This window comes from Microtus ochrogaster, chromosome 19 (assembly GCF_000317375.1).
Source record: "Microtus ochrogaster isolate Prairie Vole_2 chromosome 19, MicOch1.0, whole genome shotgun sequence".
In the NCBI taxonomy this organism is placed as follows: Eukaryota; Metazoa; Chordata; class Mammalia; order Rodentia; family Cricetidae; genus Microtus; species Microtus ochrogaster.
In genome coordinates, this window is record NC_022021.1 from 43269890 (window position 1) to 43284665 (window position 14776).

Sequence of the window (14776 nt, forward strand, 5' to 3'; positions counted from 1 at the left end):
ACTAACTGCTGAGCACTCCTGTGTGAGCATAGGAGGAGCACTAACTGCTGAGCACTCCTGTGTGAGGAGGAGCACTGGTCTGTTGACCACTCCTGTGTGAGCAAAGGTGGAGCACTAACTGCTGAGCACTCACTCCTGTTTGAGCATGGGAGGAGCACTAACTGCTGAGCACTCCTGTGTGAGCATAGGAGGAGCACTGGTCTGCTGACCACTCCTGTGTGAGCAAAGGTGGAGCACTAACTGCTGAGCACTCCTGTGTGACCATGGGAGGAGGGCATGGGGAGCCCGGTATGCACTGACCTGTTTGGCGCTCCTTTCAAAGACCACATACTGCTGGCACTGGTCCAGCCGCCTTTTTCTCATGGTCCAATAATGTAATACCCTGTTTTCCCGCTGAAAGAGTTCATTCAAGATATCTGAGATGAAAAAGGAAAAGATGTTGGTGCTTGTCTCCACTGAAACACTAGAATCTCTTGTTTTCACTTAGATGTCTCTGCTTATTTCACAGCAAGACAGGCTAAGAAAGATGCTGCTCCTGTCTAAGACCTCAGTCGGCACCTGGAGCAGACTCCTTATTCTCTCACCCTTGAGTCTGAAGCCACTGTGAGATACATATGAGAGTCTGTCTTAAAGTAACAGTGCAATAGAGCTAAAATAATTAAAAATAATTTGCTGTTTTCTTATACTTGTTAATCATAAAGCCTTAGGAGGGGAAGGAGGGAATTAGAGAAGCAGAGAACCAGGAAGCAGTGAAGGCAAAAATACCTTACATAGAAACTAAAACTGATGAACAATAGCTACTGTCAAAACATTGGGCACATAAAAAAAATCAGGAAAAACTACTGGGACATATAAGTCACAGACCTAATTTGCTAAACAGATATCTCTGGAACTCCATAGATAGCTCAGACAACCTATTCTAACTTCTGACCTCTGCTGCCACCTGAGGGCTGGAATCACGGAAGTACACCATCATGCCTGGTTCTTGGGCACTAGGGACTGAACCCAGCACTGCCCATATGCCAGGCAAGCACACTGTCAACTGATCTACATCCTCGTGGTCCACCTTTTCACTTTCGACTTCTGTTTATTTGGTGCTGAGGAGGGCATTTGAAGGGATTAGGACATGTGGCCTTGTTGGAGGAAGTATGTCACTGGGGGTGGGCTTGAGGTTTCAGAAGCTTGCAGATAAAACTCAGGTTCAGCTGGGTGAAAGTGGTTACAGCAGCTACTTACTCTGTCTGTATACCTTAGGCTTCATCTATTTCACGTTCTATATATACCAACCCCACTAATTAAACTTGGGTATAAATTTCCCCAGACCCTTTTCTATCCATCTACATGTAAATTAATTTAAAAAATTGTATTATACTCAAGTGGTACAAACTATATAACACTTTGCAGTTTGCTTTTATTGGTTAACCATGTCTTAGCTATACATCACTGAAAGCACTTTGTGGCCACAATACTGGTCCATGATTCTGAGTTAGCTTTTAAAACGACTCAGCATTTAAATAACTGCCATCTTCATTTCTGACATATGTCCACTCACATACATTAACAGGCATGGACAGTAACTATCCGCCTGACCACGATGTTTTCTGTTTTGTACGTAGCTCACTCAGTATATTACTGGGCTACGTATTTCTTCGTATCCGTTACTAAACTGCCAGCTAATGAGGCTGTCTTTAGCATTACCTGACACTTAGGACAAACAACAGGGAAGTGGAGTGGCAGCATGCTCACTTTTCACTTGCTGCTCCGGGGCTTTGATGTGTGTCACCATTCCTGGCATGCTCACGCTGTTCCTGTGCAGGTATTTCAGGAAGACGTCTGCATTTCTTCGGGCCAGTGTGCAAGCCTAAGAAACAATGGAGGACAAGGTAGAGGTCATGTGACTCCTGCAGATATGTGTCTGGGGGACAATGTATATGGGTCATGTGACTAATGCAGATATGTAACTGGGGGACAGTGTATAGGTGATGTGATTCATGCAGATTTGTGTTTCTGAGAATCTGGAAACGCCAATCTCATAAGGCTTTATCAGAAGTCTTTTACTTAACAGCCATTTGGCTAACTTATGTTTACAAAATGCAGAGATTAAATTCTATTTAAAATTAAAAAGAAACAGACTCCTTCACTTTGCAAGGTCAGATCATGTTAGGACTGCTCAGTGCACAGGCTGTGTGGCAAGACACCGATGGCAGCCACTGACCTACGGTCAAAGAGGAAGCGGAACCCTTCCTTTTCCAGTCAAGCCCTGAGGTCCCTGCAGCTCCAGTCCACCATGCAGACTAATGGGAAGCTGGTAGCACAGGGCCCAGCTACACTGGGCCTAGATTTCTGTAAAGGCCAGACCGACAGTAAACACTTCCAGGCTCTCTGCCCCGCTCCTCACAGATGAGACTGTCACACAATATGTAAAGGAACCCAAATGGCCAAACTCATCCCTCAGTTCTTAGTGTGAAATCCTCAAATCCTGGGGAGGTTAGTTATTTTGCATTGCTGAGGAGGCACGTGACTGGGAACTGCTGATGTGCTAGGCAACCCCTGGGTGATGTCATCAATGTACAGTAGATCCTCAGTGTGAAGACTGAGGGGCAGGAACACCCACAGACGCACAGGTCCCTTCTATATCCTCACCCACACAATTCCTGTGTAATTTTTGTGAAAATATGTTAACTAAGTGGTATTCGATTCCTATTATGTGCATTCTGGAGCAAGAGAGGCAAATCTCCCAACTAAAGCACCTAACGGAGGTTGGTATAGTAAACCAACAACAGAGGCCAGCAGGGAGTAGACCCACGCTCTTGTTTGACACAGTTACAATTAGTGTATGGAACTACAATGGTGGTCCCATCCCAACTTACTCAACACCAGGATCCCTGTGCTCTCTCTAAGGTCCCTAATGCAAAGAGTCACAATGCAGTTTTCCAGACTAAACAATCCTGTTGGGAGATGACCTTCAGACCAGGAACAGATCATGAAACACAACAGGAGGCAGAATGCTGAAGCCGTGAGAGAAACCACCCTGTGTAATGTGAGGAAGATGAGCAAACAGCCACGTCTCTGATGGGCCCAGCTGCCAAGGAGCTAGAGATGCTCAGGGCTTGTTTAAAAGTCCAGTGTGGACGCATCCCCGTGGCCAGTGTTTCTGAACATTTGACCACTTTAAAAAAATGTAATTGTCTCAAGGCACAGTTGTGACTTCTGTGTGAGCCAAAATGATGTACATAAAAACGTGATGAAGCACTCCTGAGAGCCAGCATTTAACTTTCTCGGAAGAAGACAGCCTGTGTGAACAGGACTAAGAGGCTGCTTCCTGATGCTAGCACCCACTCTCAGCCATAGGCGCTGGCGTCCACCCTACCTGGTGTCTCTCCATCTTCCAAGATGCCATCTGTAGGCCTAAAGAGGCTGAATGTCCAAGCTATAGGTATTGTGCTTCACCATATCAACCAGCCAATCACTTCCTGTCTGCAAAATTCATGGGGCTTCCTTCCTGTTAGTCGTAACTTTGCCTCAGAGAAATCTCATCACTGTTATACCGTTACACAGCATGGTAACCTCTAGCCAAACATTATTTGCAGACTTCTAGTTCATTCTCCAAAAACTGGTAAGACAGTGAGTTTCACGGAAGCCCAGTCACTTTCCACATGAGGCAAGAGTCAGGGCCGTGTGTGCGGGCCTCCTCTGAAAGTTCAAGTTCAAACTATACATCTATGTATGCACCAGCAACCTACAAGAATCACTTCTAAGTGACAGTCAGGAGACCCTGTGGCCCTCAATCAAGCATGTGACGCAGCCCTATACCTTCAGGAAGGCCTCCTTTTGTTCGAGGTGCTTGCTAATCATGGGCGTGACGTGGTCAGTTTCAGAATTGGGTCCCAGCTTGTCGGCCCCACCGCACCAGTCCTCTTCTCTTTTGTACTCCTGCTCCAGGCTCTCCAGGACACTGCAGACCTGCGGGACAAAGATCCAGGCTCAGGAATCACCTAGCACCTGCTGTCTAACCGGCTACAGGCCACCACGGGCTTTGCCTGACTTGAGGCTGGCAGGGAGGGATTTAGAATAGAAGCAAAGCCAGAACTGAGTTTCCTACTGCCCCGATGTTTTTCCACACGAGAGAAAGGCTGTGTTCTCTCAGCTGCTGTCACTCGCTGTTCTCGACAGCTGACGGAGCAAGGGAACTCACTGCAGAGCATGCCTTCTGTTTCACCTGGACCTGAGCATTCACTACTGTTTTATGTCAGTGGGGGCGGAGCTGTCCCTAATGGCAGAACAGTCAGTCACCAGGAGCCTAGGAGCAGGCCCTCTCTGCCCACCTGCTCTGAAGTCTTGTAGAAGGCGACCGAGGCATTGACGAGCTTGAGGCGGTCTTCCATCTTGAGCATGAGCTGCTGCCAGTGTGAGGCCACCTTCTCTGCACAGTCGCGGATCATGTCCATGTCATAGTGGTTGGCCTGCAACATGGCCTCGGCCTTCTGCTGGACCTGCAGGGCACTCTGGTGTGTTTTCTAGACACAGGAAAAACGGGAAGGCTCATTCAGCAGGGCCTCACACACAGAGGCAGGAACTGGAATGCTCGTCATGGCTAAGAGAATCAAGCCTAGCTACTTACTACTCACTAGGATGCTTTGCCAATATGGAGGGTAGTTCTAGGCCTGGCAGCAACCAAGCTGATATTTAATTTATCTAACGAAGGATGAAATGCATTAAGACTTCTGAGAATGGCACTCAGCTCTGGGGTTTTCCATTTGAGAAGCAACAGGAACAACTCTTAGCAACTGATAGTCTAAAGCTCTGTTCAACTCCGCCAAGTCTATTATCCCTACCTACTTTTTGTGACAGCTACTGCAGGCAAAATAACAAGTGGGAAAGAAAAGGCTATAGAGAATGCCTTTCCTTTTCACTTCCAACTGAAGCTCTAGACTCCAGTGAAAAGAGTTTTGAAGAACTGGCGATTTTTTTAAAAGATGAGAGAGAGAGAAGAGAAAAGAGGCTGAGAATGTTTCAAGTCACACACAAAGAAAATCACACGGTAAATGAAACCTGACGTCTGAATGCCAAGGGCTCTGCAGGAAAGATCTAGAACTTGAGGCACCAGCAGCAAGGGCACTCAAGCACCTTGGAAAAACAATCATTCATTTCTCCTGATACAGCGGGAATGATCCCGTAAACACTGACTATAGATTCCCAAGTGACTGACTTGACCTTGATGACCAAAAGCCCCTGGGCACTGCAGCTATGCAGGTTTGCAAGGTGGCCTGGAAGAGGCTGCCACTGGCGTGAGTACCTGACACTATACTGACCTCGGGAATAAAACAGAGCTGGCTTCTCTGGCTTTTTCTCCAGTAACATCAAGGTTTCTATCCTCAAACACCCCCCTTTGAAGCCCTGCCTATACTTTGAGATCACTCATCACAACTATTACCCACCCCTAAAGAAACCCATTCTAAAGCAATTAGTGCAATACTAACAGCAAGGGTGAGTTCTCCAGACTGGATACGGCTTCTGGCTGCTGTCTGGTGTAGTATTGCCCTCAATCTATAAAGGTGAATCCTGTTGCCTAAGCAAGTTTGGAGAGGTTTGTCATCAGAATGACTACTGTCTGGTCAAAGCAAGAGACCCTTCACACCCCTAGCGCTCTACTTTGTCCAAACTGGTTACATATAACACTGTGCCTGTAAGATCAGCAAGATATTACAGTGCCCCAGCTCAGGCTCCAATTTGAGCTCCCAGATTTAAGATACTTCTAATCAGAGATCATGCATCCTGCTAAGTAAGACCCTTTCATGGGAATGGGACAGAAGGAGGCCCTGGACACTGGATACTTGCTTCAAGATGTCCTCACTTCACTGCAGTTGTGGGCTGCTTCCTTCTCCACAATCAATGGGGAACTGATGAGCACTGTCTTCCTTTTCCATTCAAGCCACAGCTGGCTCCAGTGGTTGGTGCCACACCAAGAATTATCAGGCTGGTCTCTACGCTGGAAGGTCCACCCTCAGGCACTGCCTTACCTCAATTGCATGCTGGAACTGCTCATGTTCTCTCTGTAGCTGCTCGGCTTCCTGCAGTGAGCTGGCGGTAATGAGGCCAGCATTTAACATGGACTCTCCATTTCGGATCCAGCCCAGCACCTGAAACAGGACATAGGGTAACTGTAAGCAGAGGAATGTCTAGTGCATCCTGCAAACCACCTGGGATGGGGGATGGGTCAGCAAAGTGGTATAGAGCAGTGGCTCTCAACCTTTAGGTCACGACCTATTCATGAGGGTCACTTAAGACCATGGGATATTTACATTATAACTCATAATAGTAGCAACATTTCAGTTATGAAGTACAATAAAAATAAATTTATGGTTGGGGGCACCCTCAACATGAGGTACTGTATTAAAGGGTTGTGGCATGAGGAAGGTGAACACTCATAGGGGGGCAGCACTGACTCCCTGACTATCCTGACACAGCCCACAGTCCCTGAAGGGCTCTCATCACAAGCACTGCCTTGAAAGTACTGCGCGTCTGCTGTTTGAGAAGGCAGCGGAACTCAGCAGGCTATGCAAACACAGACCAGAACAGGTCAGGCTCCACATTCTAAGATTTCTGCATCCTTTGAGGGAGCCCTGCTACTTCCTGTTCAGATTCTCACTGCTAATCCACAGCAAGACTGGTCACCTGCTTAGTAAGGGCAGTCCGTTTGCTTCATTGCCTTCCTGTGCTATGCCGGTGTTAAATGATAGAACAGCCAAGGTGTGAAATAGGTTGCACTACGATGTTCAGGGGCCAAACCATGAGACTCCCAAGTTCACACACAGGAAGAAATCAATTTGGACAGGAGAGGACACCATCACTGTGGAGGCTCATTCTGGATTGCGGCTGAGACCCCAAGGTACATGTATAACATTTTCCTTTTGTAATACGCTTAAAATGAAAACAATTCCCAGCTTTTTGGTGAGAGCATTTAAGACACCCAGTCTGGCCTGTGATTTGGAACAGAAGTCTCTGGGTCAGTTCTGAAAACTGCTTCTTCTGACACCCGTGCTGCTCCTGCCTTCAGGTTCCTGATGCCTGCGAACACTGAGGTAATGCCTGGAGGTGCGACTGTTATCTGGCTCCCCGTGCTACATAGTTTTATGTCAACTGCCACAAGCTAGAGTCACCAGAGATGACGGACCCTCAATTAAAGTCTATAGGAGCACAGGCAAGCTTGTAAAGCATTTTCTTAATTAGTGATTGATGGGAGAGGGCCCAGTCCCCAGCCCATTATAGGTGGTGCCATCCTTGTGGTGCTGGTCCTGGGTTCTATAAGAAATCAGGTTGAGCAAGTCATGAGGAGCAAGCCAGTAAGCAGCACCCCTCCATGGTCTCTGTATCAGCTCTTGCCTCCAGGTTCCTGCCCTCGCTGCTTTTAATGATGAACTGTTATATATAACTGTGGCTGAAATAAACCCTGTCCTCCCCAAGTTGCTTTTGGTCATGGTGTTTCATCACAGCAATGACAATCCTAACTAAGACACTACACATCAGCAAAATCTGAGCCCGTTATAGCACATGGGACACTGAACAGGTCAACAACACTGCAGACACATTGTGTGGTTCGGCCTTTTAAAGCCACCTCCGCAGTCTAAGCAAAGGCAGTCTGCAAAGGGCATAATTACTTCATCTCTTGAACAAGTGGTTTTTCTTGAGGCAGGTTACAATGCTTCATTTCCTTCTACTGTTGATACTGATGGCATTAACGACAACAGGACACAAGGAAACATCCGGTGTAGGAGCATGCGCTCTCCTGTGACTATGACCACATATGCACCAGGCTGTGTCTGAGGCTCCAGCACTTCCTTCAACAAGGCCAACAAGGGTTTTCTATGGCACGGACAGAATATAACAGCCCCACTTCTCCATCAAGCCCCTTCACTGGAGAACTCCAACGTATCCCTCACCATGGGTTCAAGTGCAATATCTATATATGATTCTTGCTGGTGTTTAATCCGTCCTTGCTTTAGCCTCAACACCATGTGGTATTATACTTAATATGCAGATAAATCAAGAGACCCCCTCCCAACTTTACAGTCCATGGCTTTAACAAAAGCTTAGTGAAGAAATATTGCATTTCCTTAGCCTAGGGAGTAATGTGCTTTAAACAAGAGACCACCAGATAGCAAAACAAATGCAAGGATGACCTCCTCTCGGGCTGTGGCTACTGAGTTGGGCGCTCTTCCACTATTCGGCCAGCCATCCGGATAGGCTATGGATTCCACTTTTACCATAAGATGCTGTCTTGGAGTATGTCTAACTTTACATATCAGGACAACTACATGGAGATCATGGGAAATCCTTCCTGAAGCTGACATGCCAGAATTCCCATCATGCCTCAGTGTCACGCACCTGCTTCACTTCTGCCTGCAGGTGGCGCAGTTGCACACACTGCTCCAAATGTTTCCGGTGTTGTTCGGCGGCTAGATCCAACTCCTGTTGCTTTTCATGAAGAAATTCCAGGAGGTCCTGGACCCGGGTGGCCATGTCCACATCTCTGTCACAAAGCAGCTCCACACCTGTGAACAGTGGTGGGAGACCCTAGAAGCCAGCTCACACCTGCCACCTTCTCCTCTCACCTAGCAGGGCACTACCCATGTAGTGTGGGAACTGCTTGTGCACTGGGCACCAACTGTACTAGCCAGCAGGTTCAGAGAGGCCCAGGGCAGCAGTGATGCATTTATACAGACATCCAGCACACTGGGGTGTGAGGAGGCGCACAGGTGAGCCAACCAACTGCACCTCCTACCGCAGGGACTCAGAGACAGAGTAGCAGCTGATAGAAGTGAGTGGGTGGTGCACTTCAGGAAGTATTTAAGTGGCTATGTGTAAAGTGAGCAATGCATGCAGGACGCTGCAGTGTAAGCTCCCTGTGCGACAGTCACATACTGGGTCTGCAGTGACATCTGCTGGACACAGAAGCTAAAATTAGGGAATGTGCAAACACCGCCTTGGGTTTTACATTGCACTCCCAGAGACAACCAACCACTTTGCATCATTAAGGTTCTTATTACTTGAAACAATTCTTGAAACACTTAAGGGTAAGTTTCCTAAGCATAAAGCTAAATGTGACTGTACTGTGTGAAATTAAATGCAAACACTTCCTTTAAAAGAACTGGTCTTGGCAGGTGATGGCTCAGCATTCAGTCATCCGAGTGCTGCGGTGCTGGGAAGAACCCACAGTGGGCACAGGATGGAGGACCTTTCTTACCAGAGGCCTGGACTTCATTGACATACTGCAGAAGATCCTGTCCTTGGTGGATGACGTCGAAAGTCAAATTATTCATTGTCAGGGCTTTGTCTGCGTGGTGCTGCAGGCGCTGCTCGGCAATGGTCAGGTCCTCTGTATCAAAGTCATTCATTTGCTGGGAAAGCTCATCATTCCACGACTCGAGATCGGAGATGATCTGAGAGAGAGGAGCATCTATGCAAATCAGGGCTTATAACACACGCTGCCACATCTCACTGAGTCTGAGCCAACGGTCTAAAGAGGGCATGGAAGCCACACGTGTTTGGTTTTGTGGGATAGAGATCGGGCTTGAATAAACCAGTTCAAAAACTTTTAAAGAAACAAATGGACGTAGAGTTGGAAGGGGCTCCTACCCTCATCAGGTAACTGTTATTGGGAAAAGGCCCCAAGGCCTGGTGTACAGTAGGCAGGTGTTCTGCCACTAATCACATCAGCAGCCTCTGGAAGGAGAAAGCAACTATCTCAGTACTCTGAAGTGAAACATGAATAAAAACATCTACCTACGAGATGGAGAAGAAAACAGAAAATTCCTTTTTACAATTCTGACACAATAGCGGTCCCAGGCACCATCATCAAGGCTTGGTGAGCTACCATGGCAAAGGCTGAGAGGGGATTAAATGACCAGCTATCAGGGTGACCCCACGGCACTGCGCCTCAGCTGCCCCACAGTTGTCAGAGAACAGGACACGCTGCCGCGGTTCAAGAAATCGACGGCTTCTGTAACCTGCTGCCTGGCATAGGAGCGTGACCTAGGACACTTGTTCTGTAATTTCCACCCAGGGAAAGCACGCGTTTGTCCTTCCTGATGAGGTTTTGAAAAAGGGTAAATTATATCAATACAAATAAAGTAGGAAGTACTTTCAACTAGCAGAAGGCTCTAGAAGAGGGTCTTCAACTTATGCTTCTGGCTGGTCTATCTTGCAACTGAAAACATTCAATAGCCTGCTAAGTTTCAGAAGAGAAAGTCACTTGGAGTCAGAAGAAAACAGGGCTGTCCTGTTTGCTGCCACCCCAAGCCCCAGACAGGCCAAGGCCAGTGGGTCCCTGCAGGGGAGAGTCTAGCATGCCTTCTCTGTGTCTCAACAAGGATCTGAGGGCCAAACACGGAGAGCAGTGAGCAGGCTGACAGTCACTCTGATTAGAGGGGGTCTGATGCAGCTCTTGTTATTAACTAAGACAAAGCTACTTTTATGGAGTTTGGACAGGTAGCCAGACAGCTGAAGGTACCTGCAGGAAGACCTTGTGCCACCTCCGGAGATGCCCCGCAAGATGAGGCTGAAGGACAAGCCAAAGGGAGCAGCCCATAGAGGATCTCCCTGCAGCTGAGAGACCCACACAGTCTGTGCAGGCCTTTCCGGCCTCCTCTGCACCCAGTCCCAAGCCTCTGAGGCAGCTCAGGGACCGGGCAGGTGAGTACCCCACAAGCAGTACGAATGAGCGCTAACACAAGGGAGGCAGTGAGATACCCCTGCAGTCACAGGCTAGACCTGAGTGGTCTGGAGAGGATGCGTGTGCCAGTTCTGACCACCAGCTGTGTAAGCAGCCAGGCACCAGGACACGGCTCCCATGGGCTATGAAGTAGCTTTGGTTCTTCTGACAGTCTCTCACAGTTCAGTCTCGTTCACTCAGGCTTGGCTCCACTACCTCAAGCATGAGACCCTTCTCTGCTGAGCAGAGCCGCCCCCTTCTCAATGAATAAAGGTAAAAGAAGTATTTCTTTCTTCTCTGCACATATCAAATAGGAAAACCCATTCTAGCTTAGAAATTATGGAAACCAAAGGGCACTTTCATTGGGGGGAGGTGAGTTCTAGTCCTTAGAATGCACAGGCTACAATCAGTCCCTTTACTAAGAGAGAAAACGGAAGACAGAGGGATGTGTGAAGGGAGGACAGGAGGGAAGAGGAGGCTCCACAGGCCGCTCTCTCTAGGAGAGGGGAGTGTGGTGTAGTCCCGCACTGTTTGACTGGGGCTGATCTGCCCCAGGGGAGGCATGGCACTTCCTCCACCTCAGAGCACACTCTGCTGCTGCCACCTGTGCCGTCCTCCTCATCTTCTTTTAGCCCAGTGTAGTCCCCACCCCAGAGTGCGAGCTGACCACCCCCCACCTTCCCGGCGGCCACAGGAGCTTCAGTGCTTTGGGACCTTCCTTCTGCTCAGGTAGTGGGGACACAGGACAGGAGCTGGGGGCAGGGCTGCAGGCTGGGGCTGCCCACTCACATCGATGGCATCCCTCTCGAATATCCGCAGCTGCAGGAAGAGCTCCAGCTTGATCTTGCGTTCCTGGAAGAGCTCCTCCATCTGGGACTGAGCCTCGTCCAGCTGCTGCAGCACCGTCTCGATGTGGTTGATGGAGCTGTTGTGTGGGGTCTTGTTACTGGAGATGGCAGAGTCCCTGTATGAGTGGAGAAGCAGACGGGACATCAGTGAGACAAACAGGAATTGAATGAGAAAGTCTCACATTGTTAGACACCAGATCCGGCAACGCAAATCTTCAGGGGAAGAAGGCCGGCAGGAAGTCAGACTTTGTCTCAGAGAAGGGAAGGCACTGTCCCTATCAAAACACCAGCAGCCCCCTTCCTCTGAGCAGGCTGCAAGGACACAGCTGTGCTCTTTATGGCCCTCTTTCGAGACGTCCACTATTACAGAACCCACACTAGGAGCTCTAAGCAGCGAGAACAGCGGGCGTCTGGTTCTGCAGTGGCAATCCTCCTGCCTGAGAGGTAAACCTCTAATGTACTCAAAATCCTTACTAACGATCGTGTAAGGCTGTTTAGTTAGTGACTCCATCAACTGTCCTGAGTGACGTGTGAGTTAGGGGCAGGGGGATACCCTTAAGAGTCCCTCAAAGGAATTTTCAAATCTGCCTCCAGAGGAAACAAAGCCAAACTGGCCATGCCTCCTTCCAGGCCACCTGGCCTTGAGCTGAAAAATGGGCAAGCTGCCACACTCTAGACAGGCAGGTCCCCTGGGGCTAGAGGACGTGGTCTTAAGAGATTCAAATGCATCCATTTATAAGGAAATTTCAGTAAATAGGCAATGATAACACAGTAACGAAAGTTAAATTCTAATGGCTGTTAGACAGTGTTAAGGTGAACAGTTAACAGTTTTTCAATTGAGGGGATTTCAAGCGGGATGAGAAGAAAACTGTCCCTGGCCTTCTAGAGAGCATATCGGAACTTTTTGTTCGAAGAATGATAAAAGCAGAAACCCATTGTGCAGCTTGGGATCTGTGTGGGGCCAGGCAGAGGTAGGGGTGAGGGGTAGAGGTGAGACCCACCTCAGCTGCTGGATGAGGTCCTCCCCTTCCTTGATCACGTTGACTGTCACCTGCAGTGTGGTCTGCTGCTGCTGGCCGAAGCGCTTGATGAGATCCTGGACGGCCTCCACCGACTCGGCGTACACGTCGTCCAGCAGCTCCTTCTGTAGTTCCTCCAGCCATGTCCACAGCTGCAGACCAGAGAGGGCACGGTGAGTGAGTGCTGTAGGGACCAGGACGCTCACATCAGGACGATGCCCGTGGCAGACTGCTCCCGCAGAATAGGAAGGAAGGAAGGAGGGGGAGGAAAGGGAGAAAGGAGAGGAAGGAGTGTCCCCAAGAGTCCGGCAGCCAGTGGGACACATGCACAAAAAGAGCAACATGTCACTGCAGCGTGGAGCAAAAATAAACAGGCAGCGAGCGGAAGAGGCTGTCACAAAGGAGAAAAAGGAAAGGGAAGAGAAGCCACTCTCCCCTTTTGCTCAATCTGGCGTTCAGTGGAAAGGAAACAACCGAGAGTCTCTCAAACAGGAACCTCTGCTGGGCACACAGGCATTCTTAGACACGCCTCCTGCTGCAGTCTCCATTCCATTACTAAACCACCACTCAGACACGAGTGCTTTAGGTCCCTTGGAGCACAGGAGAGCACAGAAGTCACAGTATTATCCACAGCTGTGGGTGGAGATGTGTGCTCCTGAAATGACCACACCCAGTTCAGGAACCCAGGGCCAGTATCTGTCAGTCACACAGCGTGGTCATCCTACTATGGGAAGACAGTGTGTCAACAGGTCTTGCTTTCTCCCAAGTGGGAATTAGAACCTGAATTCTGTGCTACTTCCTCATCTTGTTTGTGTCATTTAAGTGGATTCAAATGAACGAAACAGACAGGACTTTCTCAAAGAAGCAGAGCATATGCTGCTACAACCAATAACCAACCGCTTAGGAAAATAGATGGCACTATTTTACTAAATAAAGAGTCAAAATACTTCACATGATGATCAAGTCAGCGGACTTCTTAAGCTAGCAATCTGCCTTCCACAAGGCAGGAGGGCAGGGGACTAGCCACACACAGAACTCATGCACTTGCTTCCAATGACAAACCCACTTGGTCACTTGGCTACTACAGCCCTTGCCCTCCCAAGATGGATACTTATAAAGATGTGTCTCTTTCCATCTGCACTGATTCTGCTGAGAAGCAACGGGGAAGAAAGAATCACTGACTTCACGTGTCCTAAAATCTCAGCAGTGTCTTCTGCTTGAGATCATGGCTCTGCTGAAGTTGCCCCAGCAATGTGAATGCATAAATGAATGGACCAGCCCACCAGGCTGGCAAGCCCTTTCCTTTACACCGGTATCTTTCCTGTGCACTACGTTGTATGAGCCTGGGGGACCTGGTCCACCCTTCGGAGGGGTTGCTAGCTCTCTCCCGTTCACTCTAGAATTCCACTTGTGGGAGGAGGGTATGGGGTGCCTATGTGGGTGAGGACATGACAAATGCCACCAAAGGTACCTACTGAGTTACAAAAGATTTAAACAATCTATTCATTGATAAAGGGCTTGGAGTTGCCCTGACATGCAGCCCACAGGCAGATGTGCATGCGACCCCAGGGACAGGAACCAGTGTTTCTGCAGCAGTTGATTGCTGCAGTCTGTGAGGACAGCCTGTCTGAGATCAGAACCCAGTGAGACTCCGGGGCAGAAACATCCGTATTTTCTTACGTGGGCCTGTAACCCAGCTTCTCCTATAGAAGTGGACCTGAGGTGAACGCCTACACAGGGCAGTGTGGGAGACTGGATGAGACTACGTACAGAGAGAACAGTCAGTAAACCTTAGTCACTGTTGCTGGCTTTCTCTAAGAAAGACCTCATAAGAAAATTCATAAATTTTCTGTCCATGAGAGGTATTTTTTTTAACTATCTTTTTCAATGTATTCTCTCAGTTGTCCAAAATTAGTACCTTGGTCTGGCAAACTTAACATTTAAATCCCTTTACCCCTACAATAGCATTCGATACTATAGTGCAAGGAAAGGCTGTAAGAAAAACCTGTTGGGTTCCATAGAAATTGCTTCCTCTGAATTCTAGGGGGAAGTGCCAGGAATATTTAGGGGTCAAGTTTTGGCCTTCCACCTGGCAGAGCTTAATACACACATACATACATACATACATACACACACACACACACACACACACACACACACATCCTCCACTTCCTGGACGACTGTGCTCTACCCCCCCC

General features: G+C 48.5%; 1 protein-coding gene across 2 annotated transcripts in view; it reads right to left on the minus strand.

Moving 5' to 3' along the window:
• Nucleotides 1-14776, minus strand: part of Trio (trio Rho guanine nucleotide exchange factor) — a 287626-nt gene that overhangs the window by 113733 nt on the left and 159117 nt on the right. For both annotated transcript variants that reach the window (XM_026783734.1, XM_005356663.3), the window contains exons 12-20: nt 12561-12730; nt 11501-11675; nt 9245-9440; nt 8386-8552; nt 6021-6140; nt 4326-4517; nt 3814-3963; nt 1747-1861; nt 301-416 (exon numbers count right to left, since the gene is read on the minus strand). In XM_026783734.1, coding sequence (XP_026639535.1) covers nt 301-416; nt 1747-1861; nt 3814-3963; nt 4326-4517; nt 6021-6140; nt 8386-8552; nt 9245-9440; nt 11501-11675; nt 12561-12730 — 1401 coding nt within the window. The remainder of the gene's footprint in view (nt 1-300; nt 417-1746; nt 1862-3813; nt 3964-4325; nt 4518-6020; nt 6141-8385; nt 8553-9244; nt 9441-11500; nt 11676-12560; nt 12731-14776) is intronic.